Below are 26,064 nucleotides of genomic sequence, written 5' to 3'. Positions count from 1 at the left end.
AGGCATGAGGATTATCCCTGGTTATTTTGATGTTCCATCCTAGGCATTGTGTTTGCAGGAGGGATATTAGAAGTTATTTTAAACCTATTCAGGAGTATTACAGCTGTCACTTCAGGGCAAGTATTTTTTCTCCACAGAATAAAATGTAAAAATGTATTAGCTGCTCGTTTGTTTTCAGCACTAAAAGTGTGTCCTGTGGCTGAGGAGGAGCAAAATGATAGTGAAGTAATGTGTCCATTCAGGGTGATCACTCACTCTTGAGTGATGAATCATTTATCAGCCCATGCTTTTGGCATGACCACGGCATGCAGTGCTTCTGTTCAGTCTGTCAGGCTGCCTCAGGTGGGCTTTCTGAGGTGTGGAGACAGAAGCAATGTATACTCCTCATGCTTACATTGCTGGGGGTTTTGGGATTTTTATTTGTTTGTTGTACCTTGCTTCATGACATGCAGAAGTCAGTAAGGTTTTTCTCAGCTGCAGATAGTGAGCTGCTGCCAGGGTGAGATCTTCTAGGGAACCAACACTATTTTTCATGCTGTAACGCAGAATGTCTGCATGTGTACTTTTATATATATCTTGGAGACCTCTTTCAGCTGGACTAAAGTATGGAACTTTTCATGTTGTTCCTCTCTGACCATAAAGAATTTGCAATTACATTTGAATGCAGTGCAAGACTGAGTCAGCAGCATACCTGTTTCTCCACTGATCTGGTAATGGAGCTTCTCAGCCTCAGGTTTCATCTGTGTAATCCTGATTTTACTCTTTCAGGTTATTTTTCCCCATGCATTTTGAATTTCATCCCTTTTTACAGTGGAAAATAAATGTGTGGATTTACTCCATGGCTTGAGCAGTGTGTAGGAGCAAGAAAGGTGTCAGGACTGCTTTTGGCAGTACCTCTTACATCCAGCCCCAAGTATTATCAAACCCTGCATGATGCTCCATAGCCAAGGGGAGGGTGCAGGTGGATGGAGACCAAGTCAGAGCTAACAATCTGGATGGAGAGCATCAAGATGGGAGTACTCAGTATTTGTAACCCAGTTCTCAGCACTGCTCTTCCCTTGTAATGGCAAAATTGCCTTAGATGCTTTCGAGAATCCCACCAGCTTTTCCTTTGCTTACACAAAGACTGTAAATCTTGTTTTTATCCTAGCTTATATCACCAAATCTTGAGATGGCTTCTGCTTTCCTTCCAACCCTGGATTCTGCAACTCGGCATCGAAAGAATGTACCAAAAGCTCAGCTTTCATTTTAGGAACTGGATTTCTTACTGTTATGTCTTTCAATTGAGCCTTTAGAAGTACAGAAAATAAACAAATTTAATACCTAGAGTAGACTTTTTTTAAAGTGAATCTTTTAGGTTTTTAGTAGTCTTTATGATTTGGGAGGGAACAGGCTTATGGTTCATATAAACTCCAGAGCTGGAGGTTCTTGTAAGCTCTGTGGTTTGAAGTTCTTGTAAGCTCCAGAGTCTGACAGCAATGCAAAGTCTTCATTATTTTGTGAGTTCTTTTGTAGAAAGATTTGTGTTTCAGTAGGGAAACATTGAATCATTTGTAACAGTGAGTGCATTTTACTATATTTTGCACCCTACTAAAATTAATGTTATCAAATGATTTCTCTACTAGATGTACAGTTGCCATTTTCCATCAGAGATGAAAGGAAACTTCTACAGAAGTTTCTGTTTCTGAGCCTTCTGTTTGATGATTACTACACAGCCAACTGTTTTAACTGAGTAATGTCTTTTCCTTTTTTCTTTCTTTTGCCTTAAAGGAATTTCTGTCATCAAAAAAGAGAGAACTAAAAGTTGTGAGTCAGAGTATAACTAAGGATTTTATGGATACGTGCTTGTGCTGATGATGTTTAGAAAGATACACATTTGTCAGAACATGTTTATTATTATGCAAAATAGTTCATGAAAGCCATAGCTCCAGGCATGGAACAACTCTACACAAAGACCAAGTTTTACACTTAAGCTATTGATTTAGGCAGACCTAAGTCATTTCTTGGGAAATGTGCTGCTTGAGCTCATCAGATGTTTTGGAGATTTGATTACAGTTCAGGTTGAAAAATCTGTTTGCTGTAAAAGCACATACAGAGCTTTCTGGGATGTTGAGAAAGGAGGCTGATTTCAGGCAGTTTGGGTACCGAGATTTGATTACAGTTCAGGTTGAAAAGTCTGTTTGCTGTAAAAACACATACAGAGCTTTGTGGGATGTTGAGAATGGAGTCTGATTTCAGGCAGTTTGGGTACGATTTCAGACCTCTTTGGGTCTTTTCTGTCTTGAGAGACCAGAACACAGTTTCTTTAGAGACATAAATCTGTAACTGTCTGTATTTTGAATCTTTAGGAAGTGATAGAAGCTATTGCTGAATGTGCATTTAAGACGTCACCCTTTCCAATCCTCCTTTCCTTTGAAAATCACGTGGATTCGTAAGTAATTACCATGTTTTCCTCCATGATGTTATGGGTTTTTTATAAGGTCTGAGCACAGAATTACATATGCACTTGTGGCAGTTTCATTATATGACATGATCAACAGCTCTTACCCAAAAAAGTGGTATCAGACTAAGTAATTCAAGATGATCAGAATGAATCAAGCATGTTCCTAAAAACCTTCCTGAATTAGAACCTTTTGTAGGAAAGAGAAAGTCTGAATAACTGTGAGACAAACTGTGTTAACTTGGAGTCTCAGTGTGTCCTGCTGGAATGTACTGGTAGATCACCAAGGAAAAAGAGGCAATATTTCACCTGCTCATGGCCCTATTCTGTGCACTGCACATATTCTGTGCACAGAATTTGGTCTCTTTCTCATGTGTTACAAGTAGAGGCCAGAGCCATACACTAGCCAGGACTGCAAAATAGGTGGCATGGGTGGCCAGGAACTGTTAGTTTTCTGCCAAAAAATACCAGTTTGCCTAAGCCATTTTGTTGTTCTTTTTTTTAATTACAAAGAAAGGACAATTTTTCTGTGTAAGAAAAGAACAAAATAAGTGAGAACACTTCAAAACTCATCCCAGTTATTTGTTTGTTATGATTATTATTGATTTAGTTCTGTTTTTTCTTTAAAGTTTGACATGAAGTTTGGTTTTGAACATAGAGACTACATAGCTCAAAGCAGGGTGACACCGACACCTCTAACATGTGCCTTAACTGCAATTGCCTTTCCCCCTTTTGTTTTCTGCTGTGAAAACTTTTTCACAGCTTCTGGGGCCAGTTTGGAATGAGAAAATTTTTTTGTTAATGTGAAAAAAAGAGCAATCTTTGGGGCAGCTGTGAATGATTTCATACAAATCAGAAAAGATGTTGGCATTATGCTTCTGGAAGAGGAAAAGGGTGAGGGCTAACTGCTTTTCCATTGTTTTAGGAGGAACATTCTCGGCATAAGGGAAGGAACTGGTAGAAGAAGCTATGTAAGAATGTTTTTAAGAACACATGTGACAATACTGATCAAAAATGATGTAGGTAGAAAAATGTAAAATCTGAGAACTGCCCAGCTCTACCTGTACACCTTACACTATAAGTTGACACAGCCCTTTATAGGCAAATGTGTTTGCTCTGCACAAATTTATAGGCCACATAGTTATGATGCAAACAGCTACCTGTTAAATCCTGCTTAGTTAAGCTCTGTCCTCCTCTGAAAGAGCACACAGGTATTTTGTTTAATTCCTTTCCCTAATCAGTCCACTCACTCCTTTTTTTTTGGTGTAAGTTGTATCACTTTGGACTTGTGTATTCCCACCTCCTGCTGTAGGTTTTAACCCACAAGCACTTGCAAATGCAACCTCTGGTCTTTAGAAGAGATCTCAACCATAATTTTTCAATATATTATGTTTTGTATTCATTCTTCTGTGTTTCTTAAAATATACTTTTGCTGTGTCACTATAAGGCAGAGAAAAAGCAATACCCAATTTATTTCAACTAGAAGGGTTACATTTTTCTTCCTTTAAAGTCATTAAGACTTAAGACTTCAACTATTCCAGGGTGTTCTGTTCTATTTTAAGAAAATAAAGAAGTACATAATTGTATAATATAAACTCCTGTCAGATGTAAGTTACATGCAAAAAATGGTTTTATAACTCTAAGATGAAACATTGTCAAAATTAAGGGTGGTGTGATACTTCAGGAACATGCCAAAAAGGGAACAGAGTTACTGCTGCATTAATCTTGAGATTTTAACCCCCAGAAAATGTTAGATCTTTTTCTTCAGAAAACTTCAGTCACAGAATAATGAATTATCCCCATGTTTATTATTATTTGATGTCTTTTTCCTTGCATTGCTATGGCACGGGTTTTTAGTAAAGCAAGTTTGCAAAAACAATATCAAATATTTTTCTGAAGGCTGTATTGCCTTTTTTTTTTTTTCTGCAGTAGATCATAGATTATTGTGTATGACTTCTAATTTTGCTTTGGCTGAAAATAATTTCTAGTTATTCTACCAACTGCTACAATTATCTCTTCATTCCTTCACTAGTTGCTAGAGAAATCTGCAATTATTCATGCCACTCACAGAAACCTTTGCCTAATTTCATGGAATGATCCTTTTGTCTTTTCGTTTACTTGGAATATTGTTTTCCTCCTAGATCTTAAAACATGGGCTTTGCCCTGAGTATTAACACAAAATGCTAGGTGCTTTTATAGAATAGCTGACACAAAATGCTAAGCCTTTTTTATAGAATTGATATCAAAGGATTTTTTGACTCCAACTTTGGAGTGACCAAATTTTTCTCCTGATTTTCAAGTATTCATGCATGAAATGCTGATCTCATACAAATCAGCAGAAATTTTGGCATTGCCTTAAAGAGAAATATGCTTTTAGCCTGTGTCCTGTATTCATGGCTTTTAAATGGCCTGTGATTATCAATTGAAAACAAGTTTTATGTCACCACCAGAGATGTGACAGCATTACTCACCACTGGACTTCCAGTGCCATTTTTCTTCCTTCTGGTTTATGTTCACGAGAACATTTATAACATTTTGTCCACCTTGGGAAGAAATCCCTTGTTAGCACATAGTGTTAAACATCACATTTTGCTTTCTTTCAGTGTTTTTCCTAGCAGGACTCCTCTCTAATATCTTTATAGCTTGTGAAGAATTTTAATTTCCTTTACTGTAACTCCTTTATGTAGTGTATTTCTTCTCCCCTGTTTTTATATAATAAAAAGTTTAGAAAAAGAAGCAAGCATTTAGATTTTAGACTGTATAAAATACTATGTATACCATCATTTATCCTGAAGTGAAAACATGCACACTGAAAAAAGACAGTAATAAGAAAAGATGTGGTTCTATCAAAAAATATAAAAATGCCCTGAAAATATTGAAAAGACCTCAAAAAGACCTTGATGTTGAAATTGGGCTTGAAAGAAGATAAGCAATCTGCAAATCTGGAAGCAGACACTCTATAATTAGAAATGCACTGATGACATAGCAAAAAGGTTAAGTGATCCTTGAGCAGTATCCATATAAGATTGCTTCCAAGATTAAATTTAATTACAGTTATTCATATTGCTGGTTTCTTGCTGGAATTGTTATTTCAAATATTAACAGGATTTTTTTTATCACTTTTTCTTCCTACACTTTAAATTATTTTAGACTCTTCTGGGAAGCAGCTGCTTCTTTGTCTTAGGCAGAAGAAGGATCTCTGCAGAAGTGATAAGAATGTAATGTTAGGAGCAATAGTCATGCAGTAGTTCCAAAGAGCCTCTGTGACTGACCTTCATAAAAGGCATGATACAAACACAGTAAAACAAAGTACAGGCAATGCACCAATAGTAATGAAAACATTTCTTAATATTCTTTATATTTCCATATCTCCAGGTATCAGGTTCCCACTTTACCTTCCTTTGCCCTGGCTCGTTTTGGGGCCATGTGTAATTAGACTATGTGCTACCCCTCCATGAATGCAGAGCAAAAATCATAAAGCAGATAAAGTCAGCTCTTTTTAGGCAATCAAGTTTCATCACAATACATGAATGCTGAGAAAATTTCCAATAACAGTAGATGTGGACCAGGAAGTATCTACTTTTTTGTTTCCTAACACAAATGGGGAAATAGGTTAATGTAGAAAAATTGGTTTTTCAGTCTGTTGCTCTGGTTCTTAATTTAAAAGAAGGGAAAATAAAAAGAAACTGGTGTTCTAACTTTTAAAATACTGTAATAGTAATGCATAATCTATCCTATTACTAATGATCTGTCTTTTGAAACAATAAGTGTGTATATATATCTGATTGAACACAAAAAACCTCCCACTCAGTTGAATGACTATTCTCCTAAGTATACTTATTCCCTCTTAGGAGCTTTTAAAAATGTCTGTGCATATAGTCCAGTTCACAAAGACAAGTAGTTTTGCAGTGTCAGGGTTTTCCTTCTCTGGTCTTGTCTGCTACTGCAATGGGTTTTTTTAATAGTATTAAAAACTGTTAGTTTTTCACATAATTTTCCTTTTCCTTCTTTCTGCCTCTGGGGTGCAGTGGCATTGGAATTTATACACTAAAGCAGAATTATGTTGCATTACATTTTTCTCTTTTGCAAAAATGAAATTTCTCACTGTGCTCTCCTTGAGGTAAACATGTAATTAAACACAGAAGACCAGAAGAATTTGTTCTAGCTGTCGTGACAGTTTGAAATTTATTAGATTTAACTCTTGCATATTTCTTTTAGATTCCTATCAAAAGTTCATTTTGGAGTTGATGTGCCCATTTAAAAATGCTACTGTCACATCAGATTACTATGATTTTAATAATTGTGCTCTTTTGATGGAAGGACATGTCCTTTAAACTTTCTGGGTTCTAAGAGCGTGAGGCTAATCCAAATATACACAAGTGGAGAGGACTGAAATAAAATCACCTATAATGACCCCTAGACCTATAACAAATACCAAATTTGCTTGCTTACCAAGAGTGAGATGCCCTTATTTTCCTTCACAGTGGGTGATTAAAACAGCTAACACACTGTCATGGCCCGATCTGTTCTTCACATCACCTTCTCCATTGTGGGTTCTTAGCTCCACTGCCTCGCTTGTCTTCATCTTCATTTTCCATCCTCAGCTAAACGTGGCTTTTAGCTTTTTTTTTCAGAATTGGCTGCACGCACAAGAAAGCATTAATGAAATGCTGCAGTGATTTAAACTGCATGCAGCTCTTGCAGAGCTTTGTGGAATAATTTAAAGCCTCCTCACAATACATTGTGTCAGTGACTGAGCTAATGACCGGTTCAGCCCCTATCTGCTTCAAGGGACATCCAGAATGCTGAGCTGAGGGAAATTACATTTTTGGATTCAAATGCCACCCAGCCTTTATCTCAGCTCTGGCTTGGCCTTGCTGACCCCAAGAGGAGCTGCAGCACCAGGTCCTCAGCTGGTAGCCAAAGACAAACTAGACCCAGCAGGTGTTGTACCCTTAGCTGGCAAGAGAAAAATGTGCGAAAAAAAATCTCCTTTTTTCCTATATGCTCAGCTCTATTTTGTCATGAAAAATAGCTCCATGGTAACATATCTGCTTATACCATTCATGTAGCTTCCATGCTATGCAGATTATAATTAACAGTGGTTGAGGAAATTATATTAGGCAATATAAGCCTGTCCTTTAATTGAGATGAGTATCAAAAAAGGAAATTTCTAAAGATACCTAGGCTCAGATGTTACAGATTTTAAACAGGCACATATAACAAAAATACACAGTCATCTAAAAATAGAAAGAGAGAGACTGTAGCACTGAGCTGCATTTTAAGATGTTTTGAGTAATATTTCTGTGCAGTATAACCTTTCTGCAGTCCTAAAACTCCCATCACTGATCTGCAGGAAATATTTCATTCTTTGGTTGCACTTTGTGAAAAATGATAACAAGTAGAGTTTACTGAGGTTCAATTTACTTCTGGAGAATGTGATGAAAAACACTGAAGTATTTCAGTATGGTAAAATTTTATGCTCTTATCTGATTTTAAATAAAATTAAACTTAAAAAAGAATTAAAAAGAATCTGACCATGTAACCAAACAAGCTAAAACTTATCTTTGAGCAGCTGCACTCAAAATGGTGTCAGGTATGACAGAAAAAGAACGAAATCCAAGTGGGGTTGGAGGGTGTGTTTGTGAGAAGAATGCCAGGCATGTGTATAAAGGAACATAAGGAGGAAAATATTTAAACTTTGAATAAAAATATTGCCTGAAAGTGACAAATCCATGGAACAATTATTTCCTTAAAAGTAGCAACTGACAGCCCTGGGTCAGTTTCCACCAAGTGCATGGGAAGATATATTAAAAGTTCAATTTCACTATTATTCAGCTGACTTATTCCTTTATTTTGTGTATGATCCTTTTGATAAGCTCTATCAGAGGTATCAGAATAATTGCACGATATATCTTGGTCCCTGAAAAATTCACAGCAATTGGATCAGGAAATTATATCTAGTTTAGGACTATTAGATATTCTATTACTGCCACTTTCAATATCTCATTAAAACTCATTTATTTATTTCTTTTCTCCCCTTTAGCCCTAAACAACAGGCAAAAATGGCAGAGTACTGCAGATTAATATTTGGAGATGCACTGCTTATGGATCCCTTGGAAAAGTACCCGGTAATGTGGTGTGGTATTCCTCAGATCACAATATTTGTGTGAATTTTTATTTCACTTACATTATTCTTCATATCTGGCCATTCAAAACAGAGTCTACAGGAGAGGTTAAACCACGTGAACTGTTGGTGACTTAAGCATATAATTCCTGATGCAGAGATTGTTCTGATACAGTGAATTGTAATCTTCTAAATGCAATTGATTCTCATAGCTGCCATTTTATGATGGAGGCTTTCAGATTTGAACTAATCCTTATTTCATTTATTACCATAGACATTTCATAAAGCATTTTTCTTTTCTTAAGTGCCCTCAGCCTCTTTTCATTTAATGTTAAGATTACCTCTTCTGCAAAATATGGCTCATTTTAACAAGGCTTATAGAGGTTACAAAATTACCTTGCACCATGTGGACTCTAAGAAATTCCCATAAGCTTATTTCTTTTGTTGTAATAAATTTCTCTTCCTTTTTCTTCAAGCTTGAACCTGGGGTTCCCCTTCCAAGCCCTATGGATTTAATGTACAAAATTCTGGTGAAGAATAAAAAGAAGTCACATAAGTCTGCAGATGGAAGTGCCAAGAAGAAGCTCTCGGAGCAGGCTTCCAACACGTGCAGTGATACATCTAGTATGTTTGAACCTTCCTCCCCTGGAGCAGGTAGGAACTGAATCTACAAATACATTTCTTCTGAAAACACAAATGCTTCATTACAGCTGTAATCCAATCCATTGACATGATTCTAGCATGGTGAAGGTCCACCAGTGTGGGCCTTACTCAGTAGGAAGCCATGCTAAGTGTCATTGATCTAGGAGTCTGTGAAGGCTCCTGGCCAAGGAATCTCTTACTGAGTGGCCTCAGCTCAGTGGTGTGTACTAACATTTGTCCCCAGGGCTTAGGAAGCAGAATGAGCTGCCAGTTCCTCCACCCTTTGTGCCTTCTCTATGTGCCCAAACCCAAATATAGATATTTTCTGTTTTCTCTTGCCTACCATTTGATGCCCTTTCAGACTGAACCCATTGCACAGGAAAACTGCAGTGGTCCTGCAGTGTCCTAAGACCTAGAGTAAGTGTGACTGAGAGATCTGTTCTTCAGGCAGGCAAAGCTCAGCCCACCATTCTCTTACAGTAGCTGGGAACACATCACAGACCTCTGTGCAAAGTGCTGTAAGATGTTCTTCTGTTCCAGAGATGAAACAGGCAAAACTAATTCTGCAAACAAATACTTGTTACCATCAGGAATTGTAAGGAATGTGGCTAATGCTGTACTACATTTGACTTGTTTGTTATTAGCAGCACTTTTAAAATCAGAAATGAAATATTTACTATAATTTAGTTATTTATTTAGTTACCATAACAATAATTACAGTTACTATAATTTAATGCATATATTCAAGTAATTCCTTTGGGATCTTCAGGGAACTGTTGTGAGTGTTGATATGCAGAAATTAGTAAGAGATGGTCTTTGTCCTGAAGAGCTTAAAATCCAACTAGAAAACATGAAGAGAAGTGCAGAGGAAAAGATAAAGATTTGCTCTAAACCACAGGAGCAGATTAACAGCAGGACAAACAACAAAACCTGTGTATCCTGATTCCCAGCACAGTGCCTGCTCCCTGCACTATTATTCTACCTATTAAGACTGAAATTCTAGACTGCTAAAAGCATAGACATTTTTCCCCAGTAGTAGAATACTTATAAAGCAAACTGAAAGCTTTACTGACATATAAGTTCATTACCATTTACCATTTAACAACTTTTTTCCATTGTTTGTAATTTTTTCTAAAATCTGATCGATTGAGCTGAAAATTTTCATGCTCACTGTTTGCCTCAAGCTGTACTGAAAAAAAAAATCCTCCTGTATTTGTGGATAACACTGTTTATCCTGTTTAAGAAGCAAAGAAAGAGTTTTCAACTATTGTGTTAAGAAACTTTTCAAAGGGCATGCTTTGGAGTAGGGCTTGGATTTCAAAGGAAGCTCCATCCCAGTGTCAGGAATGATTTAATACTGTTTTCTTGATTTGCTTTAGACACATCCCAGGCAACAGAAAAATAAGTGTGTGTATGCCAGCTGACTGCTTTCCAACACTTGAAATGAGCCCTGGGCTCCTGACTCTACATTTCTTGTTACCAGCACACAGAGAGAACCCAGTGGCAAAGTGTCCGTGCCGTTGGATTTCTGAGTGCCTGGTCTCACAAAGGGTGACAGCTTTGTCTTCCAGGAGCCTCTCTGTGAGCTTTTATAGGAAAGGACCTGGGCTGTGAATCTGGATGTTGATGGTGTAGCAAGGCAGAAGGGTCAGTCCCATGACAGGGTGTGTAATTTTACAATTGACCATGAATGCTCTGCCTGTGTTACCTGTAACAACCTCTGTTAACTGCAGATTGGGAAGATGAGCACTTAGCAGTTAGAAAGCACTAGAACTGAGGTTGGAAAATTGATGTGGTCACTTGGTTCATCTGTGGCTGCCAATATATATGACTTGTAATCCTTCTGTCAGCCATTGTTTCTCCTTTAGGACTGCTGCCTCTTCTGGAGAATGCAGTTAGTCAATATTTTTTCTCTCTCTGTCACTCAATACTTGATCCTAGATGTAGCATCCTCATCTTGCAGCAAATTTCTGTGGGAGTATCCAGACTGCATATGAGCACTTGATGAGCAGCAATGAATTTATCTGAACAATACCTGTGGGAAGTGAAATAATATTAGCCAATTTTATCTAAGGACAGCCAAGTCTGAGGGAGCTTATGAACAGTTTAGGGCTGACTGACAAGGAACATCCAGAATCTGATTTTTTTAAGAGTACTTTGAATTTTTAAGTATTCAGAGCATAGCTCCAGAGGTTTTAGCTGCAGTTTACAGCTATGAGCACACAGCTTTTCACTAAATCAGATGCCAGTATTCTGTCTGTGAACATAGAATTTTTTTTTTTAAAATAGTCATAATTTTGTTCACCTCATGGAGAACATGATTCCATGGGGCAGTGTTCAACACCCACCAGGACAACTTTCTTTTCACTGCCTTGTGCCTTATGTGCATCTCATTCCTGACAACGTGTAAGGCTGGAGCACTGCAGGCATCATGCTCCTCTGTACCCAGTACCAATTTCCTTCTGGAGCATGAGAGGAGTAATGCAATTAATGCTTACTAAAGGAACCCTAATTCTTAACATTTCTTACTACAAAATGTTTCAATAATCCAACCTTAATGTAATGTTTACATTTAGCAAGTTGGGCATATTATTCAGATAACTTGATTGCATTGTCTAGCTCCTGTCAGAATTACTGCTGATCTCCAGCAGAAAGTTGTGCTGATTTAGCCTTCTTGAGATTTTAAATGAGTTTTTCACAGCAGTGCAAAAAATATGGAGATTTGTGCTTCAGTTGATACAGGCTTCACTGTGTCTTACACTGCATGAGGTCAGATTTAAACTCACATAAACCAGTCTTTTGATATGTGTATAAAATATACCATATAAAAGCTAGGTGGTGGTGATATAGTAGCAATAATTAAAAAAAAAAAAAAAAATATGCAACAAGCTTTGCAGAACAGCTTGCAAGATATTGATGAGGATGATGTTAACAGCAACTTCAGCAGGGCATGATATCTGTCAGTGGAAAAAGCTTTCCATAAAGCTACAGCAAAGCTGTCAAAGCAGAAAAAGAATTTCTGAGATACCACTTGAGAGATAGATTGTCATTTTGGTAAAAAACCTGTATTAGCACAATGAATGGAAGCAAACAGGCAAATTTCTAATTCTGGCAAATTTCTAATTCTAGCAAATTGTTCATTTCTCACTGATAGGATGATATTTTTGTCAGCATAGCAGGTGCTGCAAAGAAAGAGTCACAGGAAGGCAGATAGAGTAGAATTGGCTCCATTATTTAATGATGACTAAAGAGAAAACTGGATGCAAAGTTTCAGGCTCAGTGTATGTAAATGCATTGGCACATTGCTGCTGCAAGCCCTCTGAGGCCATGGCCCTCTGTTACAGGGAAAATATTCTAGCAAACTGAATGAAGTTCATTTTTTTTAAAAATGAAGGGAAGAAAGAAAATGGATTCCCCTGTCCCAAGATGCTGGCATCTGCCTGAGCCTTACAGAGCTAACAAGCTGCACCAGCAAGTGCCACATTTATAATCCATTCTGGCTGTTATTTTAAAGAGGTGTGAGAAAGCAGATTACCAACTTCCTCTGAATTTCAAGCAATGTATAACCTTTCATTTTATTAGGCTCTCAGTGTCTGTCACGCTGCTGAGGCATGGTGAGAGTGGATAATATTTGGGACTCTGCCTCCTCAACCCATGGTAATAGGGATTTGGCTTGTCATTCCCAGCTCTCCTCTCCTAATCACCTTCCAGTCAGTATTACTGTGTTGAAGCCCTGTACCTACTTTGCTCCCTGGTCTCTTTTAGCAAGAACAAGCTACCTGATGGAATGGGTTGCCCAGAGTGGTGGTTGAGGCCCCATCCCTGGGGGTCTTTAAGGCCAGGCTGGATGAGGCTCTGGGCAGCCTGATCTAGTGTGAGGTGTCCCTGCTCATGGCAGAGGGGTTGGAACTGGGTGATCCTTGTGGTCCCTTCCAACCCTGACAGATTCTGATCTGTTTTGGCAGAGGACTTTGGAGCCCTGGTGGCTCGGTGGTTGGACTTGATGATCTTGGAGGTCCCTTCCAACCTAAATGATTCTATGATGTCTCAGCAGTGCAATTTGACTGAAATCTGCCCATGTCCCCTGTTTTTGCACTCTGCAAAATGTGATTTTGCCAGTCTGGTTAAGAGCTTCCCATCTGAAGACTGTCACTGCAAATCCTGTGAGAGCTCAACTGGCTCTTTGCAGTGTGTTGAGGTTCCCTAAGCCATCCCTTGAGCCTGTTGAGCAATCATGTTATTTTCTTCAATGAAACGTTCAGGAAGAGATGTGTTCATGAATAAAAGCCTGACATTTCAACATCTGCATCTGGAAGCAGCCTGGGTAGTCATCATTTGGTTGTGAAAGGCACTCTCATTATTTAAGTCATCTGTGGGCTCCATGTTCAGAAGGGGCCCACCGGGCATGATTCGAGGCCTGCTAGAACAAAGAGGGGTTTCTTTATTGCCTCAGTGGGCTTTGGATCAGCTCCTAAATTGACAGGAGGAACTGAGACAGAATTACCATTTTCTGGACAGTTTGGGCGTGCTGCACAGTGGTTAGATTTTTGAGCTGCCAAAATAAAATTGCCACTGCTGAGGAAAGCTGAAAGCTTTGTGGAATGAAATCCTTGGGGAGAATTGTCCGTGTTACAGGTGTGGAGAGGTGAAGGCAGTGTAAGTTAAACCTGCTTTTCCAGAGGCTTCCTAAGAAGCATCCACACCCACAGAAAGAGTTCCTGAAGAGAAAGATAAGCTTGAGATTCCTAAATGGCTTAATTTCTGGGGCAACCCAATCAAAACAATTTGGATGTGAGGGGAGGCATTCCTTAATTAACAATAAAGAAGCCGTGTCTTGCCCGTAGGAATCTGACATGTACTGTGCAATCCGGAGGGAGGCATAAAATGTGTTTCATTTGGTCCCGTTTAGTCCCGGGAAAGGATGAACCTTACTCATCTTCTTCACATCCCTGGGTCTGCACTGCCCTCAGCCGGTGCCTTTCAGCATGTCAGCGGGCTCACAAGAGTGTCCGAGCACCCGGCCTGCCGTGGGAACTCCTCTCCAGAGGAGCTGCTGCTGTGCACACCACAACGCGTTCCTCGGTGCTGACACCTCCCCTGTGAGCTCCAAACGCTGAGCAGCCAGCACCTGCAGAGGAAGGGGTTGGGTTTGGCTGGGCAGTAAGAAGTTATCAGTGCTGAAGATGGATGAATCCCTCCAGACAGTGTATTTGATTTGTGCTCTGGCAAAAAGCACATGTATCAAGTAGCCTTCTTTAAGCACTGCCACTTGCACATCTTTCTTGAATTTATTGCTGGTAATTGTAACTATTGCTTCAGCCAGTAATTATCTTCTGCTTAAAACTTTTCAGGAGAAGCAGAGATTGAGAGCGATGATGACGATGACTATGATGATGACTGTAAAAAGTCGTCGATGGATGAAGTAAGGGTGTAGATGTGCTTTATGGTGACGGGTCGGTTCCAGCCGCTGTGGGTTGGCTTGTGTTACCAGGAGCGGGGCTACCATCTAGTGGACAGACGGAGGCAGAGCACTGGGAAACACCAACAGCTTTCTGAAGTTGGTTGTTAATCACTTGGGAAGCATCTTTGCTTTGTTTATTTATATTTTCATTTACTGAAGAATAAGAATGAATAGCACCACAGCTGATCTGCTGTATTTAGCATTGTTGGAAGAAAAACTTGACATCAAAAACTTGGGGCTTTATTTATTATTTTTCCAACAATACTGTTAATGTGCTCAGCACTATGGGTGCATAAACATCATGCAGTCCCTGCCCTAGGAGCCACGTAAAAAAGGAATAAATACAGCAGCAGCTCACTTAAAATTTAAATTTTATAGCAAATTCTCTTCTTTACTGTGTGAATCTCCCTATGTGAGGCATTGGCTTCACTACCCAGGATCAGTGAAATATATCACAGCCAATAGAAAACTGGGCTTTGGTATTTGTGGCCTCTGCTGGCCACCCCAGATCAAAACTGCAGCATTTTCCCTTCTCTGTCCTAGGGTACTGCTGGAAGTGAGGCCATGGCCACGGAGGAGATGTCTAACCTGGTGAACTACATTCAGCCTGTGAAGTTTGAGTCATTTGAAGTATCAAAAAGTAAGTAAGCTAAGCGTGAGCAACATCTTGTACTGGAAATTACCTAGCAAGCATTTCAAAGAAAATTCTGGAGACATGCTGCTTGGCTGCTTCTCAGTTAGGACAGAAAATGTTCCTTTGGTATTCAGCCAAATAAATCCATATTTATTTTAAAACTTGTAATAGTCTAACTATCAAACTTCATCAACAATAAACATGCCACCATTTCAAAAAGATTTTTGCAAGTGTTGTACTTGCGTTGTCTTGCTTGTCCATGACTGAAGATCAACTTGAACAGTTTGAGAAGAGTGGTCATAAATACTCCTATGGATTGAGCAAGTGCTTTATATTTTCCCACTGCCACATTTATAGATGATTCAGGGTAAGCAGAGTCTGCCCTTCTCCATATGCAAATTCCTTCTTTCCTGCCTGTGGATGGTATAGAAAAGGCCACAGTTCACCCCCTGCTGGCTTTTGCAGAAGATGTCTTGCCAGGAACACACTCGGTAGCATCCTCAGCAAACGTTGCAGCATCTTTTCCTTTCCTGGTGCAGAACCCCCTGCTGTTTGCCTGCCCTTTTTCACTTTATTTTGACAGGTCTCGAGAAGCTCTTGGGGCTTTTTAGTTAAAGAAGCATATAGCATTTGAATGCACTGTGGATTTGTGGGGGCCTTGGCAGAGGACAGGCCACTGGTCCCTGAGTCCATATCTGTATATGAGATTTTGCATTTACTCATGATGAGTAATAAACACATAAGAAGTTGTCTACCCATTCATCTGAGTGTGGGTATTTATACAGCCATGCACAGAAGCATTCACAAAATCACACTGAGAACTGTGTTTGTTCCCTGTGGTAGTGCCCCTTGGGATGTGTATAATCTCCTCTAGCACTAATGAGAGTTACAAGAACACAGTGGGAAGGAGGTATTCCTTCTGGAAAAGAAGCCATGTGAATCTTAGCAGGACAAGTTGATGCAGCTGTTACAAAACTGTCTTGTGTAGATTCGTTCTGCTCACATGCCTGTGGCTCTCTGATTTTTGTCTTTTCTAAAGAACTGCTGATAAGATTCTATGTCCAGATTTTTTATCTGATTTTTTACTCTTCATGTGACTTTTGATCAATTACACTGCTTCTGTAAATAGAATAATCTTCTGTTTAGGTCAAAAAAAAATCATTATGTGGTAAATGTGGCTGGTTTGTTAAAGCAATGGCCTTACATGATAAATGCTGCTGGGAGGTTAAAGCAGTGGGCACTATAACATCACTTGTGGATTCTGGTCTTAGTCCTGGCCTGGACTCACTGCTGGCCCTTCATTAAATTCAGTGAAGACTAACTGAATAAAGGAGGAGTTAGACAAGGATTGTTTTTTAATTTGCTGCCTATCCAGTTGTTGCCCAGATCTTACTTTTGTTCACCTGACTTCATTTCCCTAAGTGCAGAGCTCCATACTTGTCTTTTATATATTGTCATCATCACTGCGTTACAGTGTTTTTCTAATTTAATGTTTTCTAATTAAAATTTTTTTTTTATTTGTGATCCTGGTGATATCAGTACCTCACTGCTTCTCTCATCCACATGTTTTAAAAGTGCATTTTCTGGTCTTGCATCCAACTTGCTAACAGAAATACTGAACAGCACTGGATCTGTAGCAGTTCCCCAATGACCCTCACTAGATATGGTCCCTCTATAACAGCAAGTAGCTGCAGCTATATTTTTTTCAATGAGTTGTTTGCCCACTCCACAGTGACTTCCTCCTGATAAGATAGCAGTGTAATGTCACATGAGAGAGAAAAGTCTCTCCTGCACAGTCTCTTCTTCAAAAGACAAGTTTCTTAATCCTCTCCAGACACTACAAGGAAATAATTGTTCTTATTTTAATTAGGAGTTTGATTAAGCCCTGGACATTTAGTAACTGAATCCTGTAACAGCTACCAGTTCTGATCTCCTACAGATGCTCTACTTTAAGATAAAGCTGAGAGATACAGTATATTACTATAACAAGATCTAGCACCTGTATTCTAAATAGAATAAACCCACTTATGTGTGTCACTAGTGCTATCCCATTTGTAAGTGGGAAGGATGGAATAAGAACAATCTCAGTGCCTTTATAAGGAGCTGAGGTGGAGGCTGGAAGAGAATCTGGACAAAGAGGATACTGGTTGATGGAAAGGAAGAGGAGCAGTTAGGAGAGCAGTCTTTGGAGAATGGCAAGAATCTTTTGCCATTAGGAGATAACAGCTATGAATAATAGCAGTAATGGTTGCTAATAGGGACCACAAGAATGTCTGAGTCTCATCTCTCTTAGAGGGAGAGAATCACTTTTGGAACACCACAGTCATCCTCTGACTCTTCAGCATACACTGAGAATAGTTTGTAGGCTGGCAGCACATTTTCCTCTCACTTTAGCCCAAACAATCTAGCTCCTCTTTTCTTTGGATCCAACGCTTCCTTTTTGGCTTCCTGTAAGGAGAGCTCCCACCTGTTTCTGCCCTGCTTCTCTGCAGGACAAGTGCTTTTGTTCAGTTTTATCCCCCTCCTGCAGCTTCACAGTTTGACTTGGAGGAGCTAGCCAGGCTGGCCTCCTGGCCATCCCTGGTTTGCTGCAGCACAGTTACTTCTAAAACTGGACCAGAGCATGCCTCTTCTCTGCCTTATGACTTACTTTCCATAAAGTGGTGGGGCTGGAAAGTTCATGTTTCAGCACAGGCACAATTTCCCTCATTTTTGGAGAGAGCAGTGCTGAGATACGTAATGGATGTGGCTTCCCAGCACTGCAGCCCCTCCTAGGCAAGCTATACAGCTGCCTGGGATGAAGTGGGAAGCTGTTATTTTACAGGAGTCCTTCCCCTCTGCACAAAAGTGTAAAGGAAAAAATACTGAAGCTAGAAGGGTCTCAAGTTAGGCTCTCTGCTACAGCATGTCACAGGGGTACATTGGAAGGTGTGTGCATGTCAGGCAAAGGTGAATAACAACTGGTGGCACAAATTCATGTTTAGTCCTGCCGTGTTAAAAGCTTGGGAGGAGCTTTTCACCACTGTCAGGTCAGGAGGTCTGGCTAAATTAAAGAAGTCATATTAGCTTGGGGTTAGGTCTGGAGACCTGCTGGGGCACAGGAGTGTACCTTCAGGCTTGATTAGACAGCAGCATTGCCCTGAGTGTTTGAGACAGATGTGACCTTCCCCTGGCACACTGAAGGTAAGGAGAACCGCCGCAGGCGCAGCTAGCACGCTGCTCAGCTTCATCTGGTACAGACATCAGTTATTACAGCTTCAAACTGGCTCAGGGCCCTTGTATCTGTCTGCAAAGACAATCTAGAGATGCAGCAGAGCCCTCTGTGTTCCCCACCAGAGCTGCTACAGTACCCCTGCTTCACACCTGTGAGCTTTGGGCTCTACCTCAAATATGCCAGTAAGGTATTTTGCAAGGAAACACGACGGACCTCTGCCCGTGCACTGACTTTCTGTTGCCTCCAGCTGGCTCAGCAGCAATCTCGGGCAATACCAATGCTTATGGATCATCTATGATTTCATGCTCTAACATCTCACTTTTTATTTCCCCTTTAAACTTTCAGAACGCAACAAAAGTTTTGAAATGTCTTCCTTTGTGGAAACTAAAGGGCTTGAGCAACTTACGAAATCTCCTGTGGAATTTGTGGAGTATCCTTGACTTTCAGAAAGCTGCTTCCTTAGCCTTTCTACGGCTGAGATCTGTCACAAGGCTTTATTGAAGTTTGCAGACAGGAGCTGGGGAAATAGGGAACTCAAATGAAATTTGTAGATTTGACTGTCTTCCTAGATGAGTTAATTGGCCTGAGTTCTGATGAGCTAATTTAAAAGCTGGCATAAGTCCTCATGCTGTGGGCTAGGACTAGAGGGAATAGGCATAAACTACATATTGAAGACCTGATACTTTGTATTCTCAGTGTTAAATTTATCATCCTATACAAGGTGTTAGGAATTATGGTGAGCAAACTGTCAAAATGTGGCTAACTTGGATTTTTGCAGAGTCACAGGAGGAAGCTTGCTTTCCCATCCTACCTCTCATTCTAAGTGCCCTGAGGTGTTTTATTGCCACACAATTCTTTTTATAATTTTATTTAATAACTTTTAAAGAAAAGCTAAGGAGCATTCTTTTTTAGACCTTGTGATGTTTCTCAATATCTTTCATCGTGGCTACCATTAAGAATGAATGGTCAAGATAAAATAGTGCTTTAAAGAAGATTAATGGAAAGCTATTTCAACATATAACCTGCAGCATGTTCTCATCTCTGAGATTTATAGACTCAACTGCAAGAAGTGCACACTCATCATTTCTCTCTGTATGTAGAGGCCAATTCTAATGCTCATTCCAGAACACTTTTTAACTGAACACCTTTCCCCACTTCAGATGAAGATTAGCTGTTTATTTTGGCCTCTATAAATGCCATCTTAGGAAACTCCCAAATTAGTAAACATAATGATAAATGGAATTTTGTGAATTATGCCTGTGCTTACTCTATGTACAGGAACCAACAGCACCTTTAATTACCCTGTATTTATCATACCTCCTGCAAAATTGTGGACCTCTGGAAGAATTATGGTTGCACAAATCCAGTAAGAAACCCACTGCCACTCTGCAAAGAGCATCTACATTTAAATATTGCAGTTTCACCTCTCTGCAAAGTGTTTTTTCTGTTACATGTACCATATCTTAACTACTCACCGTTCAGATACAACAAAATGCAGCTAAGTCGAATTTACCCCAAGGGAACACGTGTAGATTCTTCAAACTACATGCCACAAGTCTTTTGGAATGCAGGCTGCCAGATGGTTGCTCTTAACTTCCAAACTGTAGGTAAGTCATTCTGGTCTCTGGATTTTGTAAGGTGTATTTTTCCACTTCTCTGATAAAGCCAGGAAAGGCTTTAGACATCAAAAGGGGTCTAGTGATTGAATGTGCTATTAATTAAAGGTTTTAGCATGGTTGGTTGTTTTTTAAGTAGGACTATTCATAATTACCATGCTGTAGTTTGTATAATATGTAATGCCCTCCATATTGTCATCATTTCTAAGTGGTTGCTATTGATCAGCATTTTGGATCTGGCAGGGATTCTTTTCCCTGTGTCTTCCAAAATCTCCTTATATCCAGACATTGAGACTTAGATAGCATATTCCATATTAAAAGTGAGTTTTTAAGAAACAAAGACATGTGGGCTTCTATATGCACAAGTGAATTTTGAAACAGAATATGTTGTCTTCCAAGGCCATGTCTGTTCCAAGACATACAAATATTTCCATCTATTGCATATCAAGAGATATCCTGGCCATTTTCCACCTCTAAGCACATGGTACCATGGCACCATTCCCTTTTTCCAGTTTTGCCCATGCACCTTTCCATGGAAAGCAAAACCCCACACAGGCTGGGAGTCTGCAGAGTAATAAAAACCAACTTGGGCCAGTTTCAGCCAAGTATCAGGCACCCAGTGTGTGATGTTAGAAGGGTTTAGAAACATAACTACTCCACTGGGTTGGGTGAAAGTCTACAATCAGTACAACACTGAGGGACTCAAAACCTCAGTGTCAAGGCTTCTTTTAAAATCTGAAAATGTCACCCATTGAATATTCTCTGAAAGATGTGTTACAGAAGTCTTATTCTTGTGAAAAGAATCCAAATGGGTGGCCACAAACACATCTGAAGCATCTAAAGCTACAGTGTGCCATAAATAGCTGTTTATATTACAGTCTGTTGGAAATCACAATAAACGTTATTATTTTATCATTCTTCTAAATTATTATCTCTCCAGAACATAATCATTATCCTTATTTTTAACACCTAGATTTGTCTATGCAAATAAACATGGGAATGTACGAGTACAATGGCAAAAGTGGGTACAGGTTAAAGCCAGAATTCATGAGAAGACCAGACAAACACTTTGACCCATTTACTGAAGGTATAGTGGATGGAATAGTAGCCAACACCTTGTCTGTGAAGGTAAGTATGCAGCTGGTGAAAATGCTCTTGTGACAACATCAAAGCACACAAATACATCTGTCATGCAGTGGCCTAGCAAATGACTATGCTAAGCCAAGAAAATAAAATTAATTTCATTTCATGGAGTGACTTTTCATGTTTAAATTCTGCCTCACATTTCATATTGTGGGATAAATAAATGGATTTTTATTGTCTTGTTTTCCTTTCCATAGAAGTAATGGGGAAGTGGATGGGTGTAAGAGTAGTATGGCTGTGATTTTAGTGACAAAGTGCTGAATTTAAAACATGTTGTGATGAACTGGTAGATTGGACTGGAATAGCTAGAACACTGCACTATTTAGTATAAATAAATTTTCTGGTTACCTATAAGTTCCCCAGCAGAACTGTGGAACTATAAATGTCAGCTGTGATTCATTGCCAAGTGGCTTTTCTTTGTTCCTTTTTAAGGACCTCTAATGAAGTTCAAGGACTGACAGGAATCTGCAAATTGAGAACTCCTCATATGAATGTTTAGAGTGATAAATTGCATTGGCTATGACAGGATCACAAATTTATACTTGGTATATCTCTAGTTACAACAATATAAACTTTCCAAAATCCTGTTATTCCCTTAATGGACTTGTCCATTAGAACAGCATCCGTATGATAGAATCCACCTGCAAAACATCCTCCTGTTTTCACTGAGAGAACACAAGTATTTCCTCTCAGGCTGCAGACACAAGCACAGCAGCACAGTGCTGGGAGGGAGAAGAATAAAGTGATAATCTGATGGCACGCCTGGTAAAAATAAAAGGTGACTGTGTGTGAGAATGACTTTTGTGGTGACCTGTAATCATGGAAGCTTTCAGCTCCTCCTGTGGGTTTAGAGGCACTTTGTTCTGCAATTTTAGTAAATGGAGATGGAAGCCATTCAATAGCTATTAGGAGAGGCACAGCATTTTTAAGAGCAGTGAGCATCCAGGCGTCCCCAGACAGCTGTCAGAAGGCAGCTGCTCCTGCCTGCTCGGTGAAGCCTCTGCTCGTTCTAACCTCAATGTCAGTAATGTCAATACAGGATACAGCTGAGACTGGATCAAGATTTGCTTTAGGCAACCTTCAGTTTGTTAAGGTGCAGTGACACTGCTACATATTCCTGCACCTCTTCAGTTTTCTGGGGTAGCTGCAGGTATTTTTAACTTTTTAAAGCTGAGAGTTGTCTTTTCTGTTAAAAACAAGAACTAGAAAAGATTGATTATTTTATAGTTGGTTTATTCTCATAGTAAAACTCCTTAGTCTCTGTGAAGAGCCTTTGTTAGCATACCAACTTTTTAGCTTGCTTTCTCCCTTGCAGTGAAATGCATATATAATATGTTTCTTTGCTGCTTATACCTTTTTTCTTCCAGCATTTTTTTGAACCTGTTGTTGAAACTGGATAGAAATTAGAGTTCCACATGTTGTGGAAACAGGCAGCCAGATTGAGGGTGAGATCCAAACGAGTACTCCTGCTGAGGGAAGGGCAGCAGCATGATCTCAACCACATTATCTCTCCTAGGGGAATTTGGGACCACAGGGTCACAGGAAACCAGACCTCCTAAGTTGTTTTTCTGTGTCTGCAATATTAAACAGTGTGTTTTTGTTTATTGTGGTTTTGATTTTGTTCTGCTTTTATTTTAAATGCATACTATCTGATCAGTAATGCAAACTACCCTTCTGTATTTCAGCCACTAATTTCCTAACCCACCCCAAGGGTCTCTAGTGATCCTCCTTTGTTCTGGTCTTAGATCATTTCAGGTCAGTTTCTTTCGGATAAAAAAGTTGGTACCTATGTAGAAGTTGACATGTTTGGCCTACCTGTGGATACAAGAAGAAAAGCTTTGAAGACCAAGACCTCTCAAGGCAATGCAGTTAATCCAGTCTGGGAAGAGGAAGCCATAGTGTTTAAGAAGGTCAGTGGAAGACTCGCTTCCCAAGCGTGCATTGTGCCTGTTTTATCTCCTATCAGGTGCTTCTGTGGTTGACTGAAACTTTGCCTCTCTTAGAAGGCAGAAAAAGAGACTCTAAAGAGTTATTTCTTGAACTGCTTATGGTTAACCACTTCTGGTGTAATTGTGCTACTCTAGTCATAAACAACTGAGTTTAAAGTCACCTTGATGGTTTCTGCGACGCGTCGATGGACTCGCCTGCGTGGCACATTGCAGTGCTGCATGGGGTGGGTCAGCTGTAACAATCTGGCTGCCCAAGCAAGCACATCCAGAGAAATCTCTCTGCTTCGTGCTGCATTGTGCTAGAGAAACACAACCTAGGGGATGGAACCACCTAAATCCCACACGCTTGAAATGAGGCATGGGCTCCAGAGCCACTCATGCAATTTGAACAATGCTATTCCAACTCAATTTTATCAATTTTAAGGGAGCAGAAATTGCTGAGCATGTGCACAGTGGATATCTTACTGTGCTTCTCAGTGTACTTGCAACCAGTTTTTTAACAGAATTTCTGGGTTTTGGTTATTGAGAACTGTTGTTAAGTGGGTCCTGAGCCCAGGTGTTGTTAAACAATTTCTTTCATATTCCTCTCAGCAAATGTAGTTCACAGAGATGTTTATAGAATTGATACTTGCAGCCCTGCTTCCTAGGGAATACAGCCCTTTTCCCGGAATATTTGGCCTTCTGAATGACTTTCCTTTGGCAGCCTGCCAGAGCTTAAGTTTGGAAACATCACCAGCATTTTTCTTCTGTAATGAACTTCTAATTAGTGTACTTCATTCCTCTATTTAGTTAACGATCGTGCCCAACTGGTTCTGTGCTCAGAGAGCCATAGATGGCTATTTTTAGTGATGTTGAAAATAAATTAGAGAAGCTCTTAGTTTTGAGTTGTTGTTTTGGTTTGGTTTTTTTCTTTCATTGTCTAGTTAAATTTTAGCATACGTTCTGAAAAAAATGCCTACCTGTGCCCAGGTTAAAAAAATGTGTATTTCCAGGTATATTTGCATTAAGTAAGCAAATGAGCTGAATTATGCTATGCATTTTTTTAAAGTAATATTAAAGATTCTTATGTAGTAGGGTAGTTTAAGTAACCTTTTTCAATGTCTTTTCTTTTTTCACTGTTTGGCCTTCCTTCTTATGTAGTGCCAAGAAAGCATCCAGTGCTAGCAAACATCCTGCCTGATTAAATCTCTTTAGCCCAGCCAGTGAGTCTACTGCAGGACTGGAAAATTCTGCTGCGGTTTATACGGTTCATGTAATTCATACATTCCCACTCTGCAAAACAAGTTGAGTTGCTTGTTGAGTTTTCAAAGCTAATATGCCTATCAGAGACTTTTCTTAAAAGTAAGATATCCCACTGGCACAAACACAAAGCAAAAGAATCATGTAGGGCTGTGAGTAATAAGCAGGAAATGGCAGCGTTTAAGTGTGATAGGAGTTGAGCTGTTATAGTATTATTGTATCATAATGAGGACATAAGGTCACATTGCTGGGTTCAACCTACTCGTCCCACCTCAAGTTTCTTGACTGATGAATGTTTCTCTGAGTGTTATTTTGACACACAGAGACATACAGCTTGACCTCTTATATGGTAAGACCTTCCTATGGATGTATAGGTGTTACTGGCTGCTAGATTGAACTTTCTGTCTGGTCCATAGCCCATGTCAGGAAGGAGCTGTTTCATTCAGAGCAGAAAGTTAATAATGCAACAATATTGCCTTCTAGGTCGTTTTACCTTCCCTGGCATGTCTGAGGCTAGCAGTGTATGAAGAAGGAGGGAAATTCATCGGCCATCGGATATTACCAGTCTCAGCCATTCGACCAGGTAAACTTTTCTCTCCACTGAGAAGGGTGTTGTGGAGTGAAAAGAAGCAGCAAGGCAGAATCCCAGTGCTGCAAATCACTCTGCACACTTATAGCAACTGGGGGTTTGACTAATCTCTCTCTACTCTGAAAACACTGTATTTCACCTGAAATGTAAGTGAGTAATGATCCAGGAAACCAATAGAATTAAGCATCAGAGGCATAGCTGGCACTTACTGGTCTCCAGTAGATCAACTGCATGCTCACAGTTCTATTCTAAAAAGTGCAATTGTACAATTTTAAGAGGAAAGAGGGCAGCAATGGCCAATTTTGATGCCATCTTTGTGAGAATGGGAGATTGCTGGGAATGAAAGCAAAATTTGCTCCACAAATGTAATTTCTACGTGCACACAAGGACTGACCTATATGCAAGCTGTTATATCTGCAAAATCTTTAAATTAACCCAAAATTACTTTCAGTTTTATTGCTGAAAATTAAAAAGAGAAAAAAGAATCATTACCGTTCTCTTTCAAATCATATAATTATTTCTATTATAATTAGTGGCTACTTAACTGAAAATTGTCTTTTGTGAGAAGTCAGCCCTAGTTTTCCAGGCCAGAGACTTGTTGGAGATGACATTTGAGAACAATGCAGAGACATTGGCATCTTGAGCAGCAGAAGTGTCCGACTTCACCAGCAGCTTTGCCAGTGAGGGGAGGGAGCTAAATTAGGACAAGCATATGGGCCATAAATATGCTCCTAGCCTCACTCAGAGTGGAAAAGGAAGAATATCTATGTCTACTTTGTACCTTATCTAGCCAGTCCCAGCAGTAGCACAAAACTGTCCCTGTATCTAACAGTTGTTGCCATTATTATTCCTGGAGACCTGGTCTCAGGTAATACATAAATCCCTTCTCTTGTGGCTGGTGGTGTCAGGGCTTTTCTAAGAAGAGCTTCAAGAGGTTTTGTCTTAGCTGGTGTGGGTCTCATGGCCTCACTGCTAGCACAAACAGACCGTGGGAGGTGGCTGCTGGGCGT

General features: G+C 39.6%; 1 protein-coding gene across 1 annotated transcript in view; it reads left to right on the top strand.

The window, feature by feature from the left end:
* Window positions 1–26,064, top strand: part of PLCB1 (phospholipase C, beta 1 (phosphoinositide-specific)) — a gene marked incomplete at both ends in the record, with an annotated part of 53,203 nt that overhangs the window by 9,345 nt on the left and 17,794 nt on the right. The window contains 10 exons of the mRNA XM_008949454.1: window positions 2,349–2,431; window positions 8,487–8,571; window positions 9,044–9,221; window positions 14,561–14,631; window positions 15,214–15,310; window positions 18,864–18,948; window positions 20,001–20,125; window positions 21,108–21,262; window positions 23,023–23,187; window positions 24,949–25,048. Of these exons, the coding sequence (XP_008947702.1) occupies window positions 2,349–2,431; window positions 8,487–8,571; window positions 9,044–9,221; window positions 14,561–14,631; window positions 15,214–15,310; window positions 18,864–18,948; window positions 20,001–20,125; window positions 21,108–21,262; window positions 23,023–23,187; window positions 24,949–25,048 (1,144 nt within the window). The remainder of the gene's footprint in view (window positions 1–2,348; window positions 2,432–8,486; window positions 8,572–9,043; window positions 9,222–14,560; window positions 14,632–15,213; window positions 15,311–18,863; window positions 18,949–20,000; window positions 20,126–21,107; window positions 21,263–23,022; window positions 23,188–24,948; window positions 25,049–26,064) is intronic.

Source organism: Merops nubicus, unplaced genomic scaffold (assembly GCF_000691845.1).
Source record: "Merops nubicus isolate BGI_N331 unplaced genomic scaffold, ASM69184v1 scaffold10581, whole genome shotgun sequence".
NCBI classification, from domain to species: domain Eukaryota; kingdom Metazoa; phylum Chordata; class Aves; order Coraciiformes; family Meropidae; genus Merops; species Merops nubicus.
This window is presented reverse-complemented; position numbering and strand designations above follow the sequence as displayed.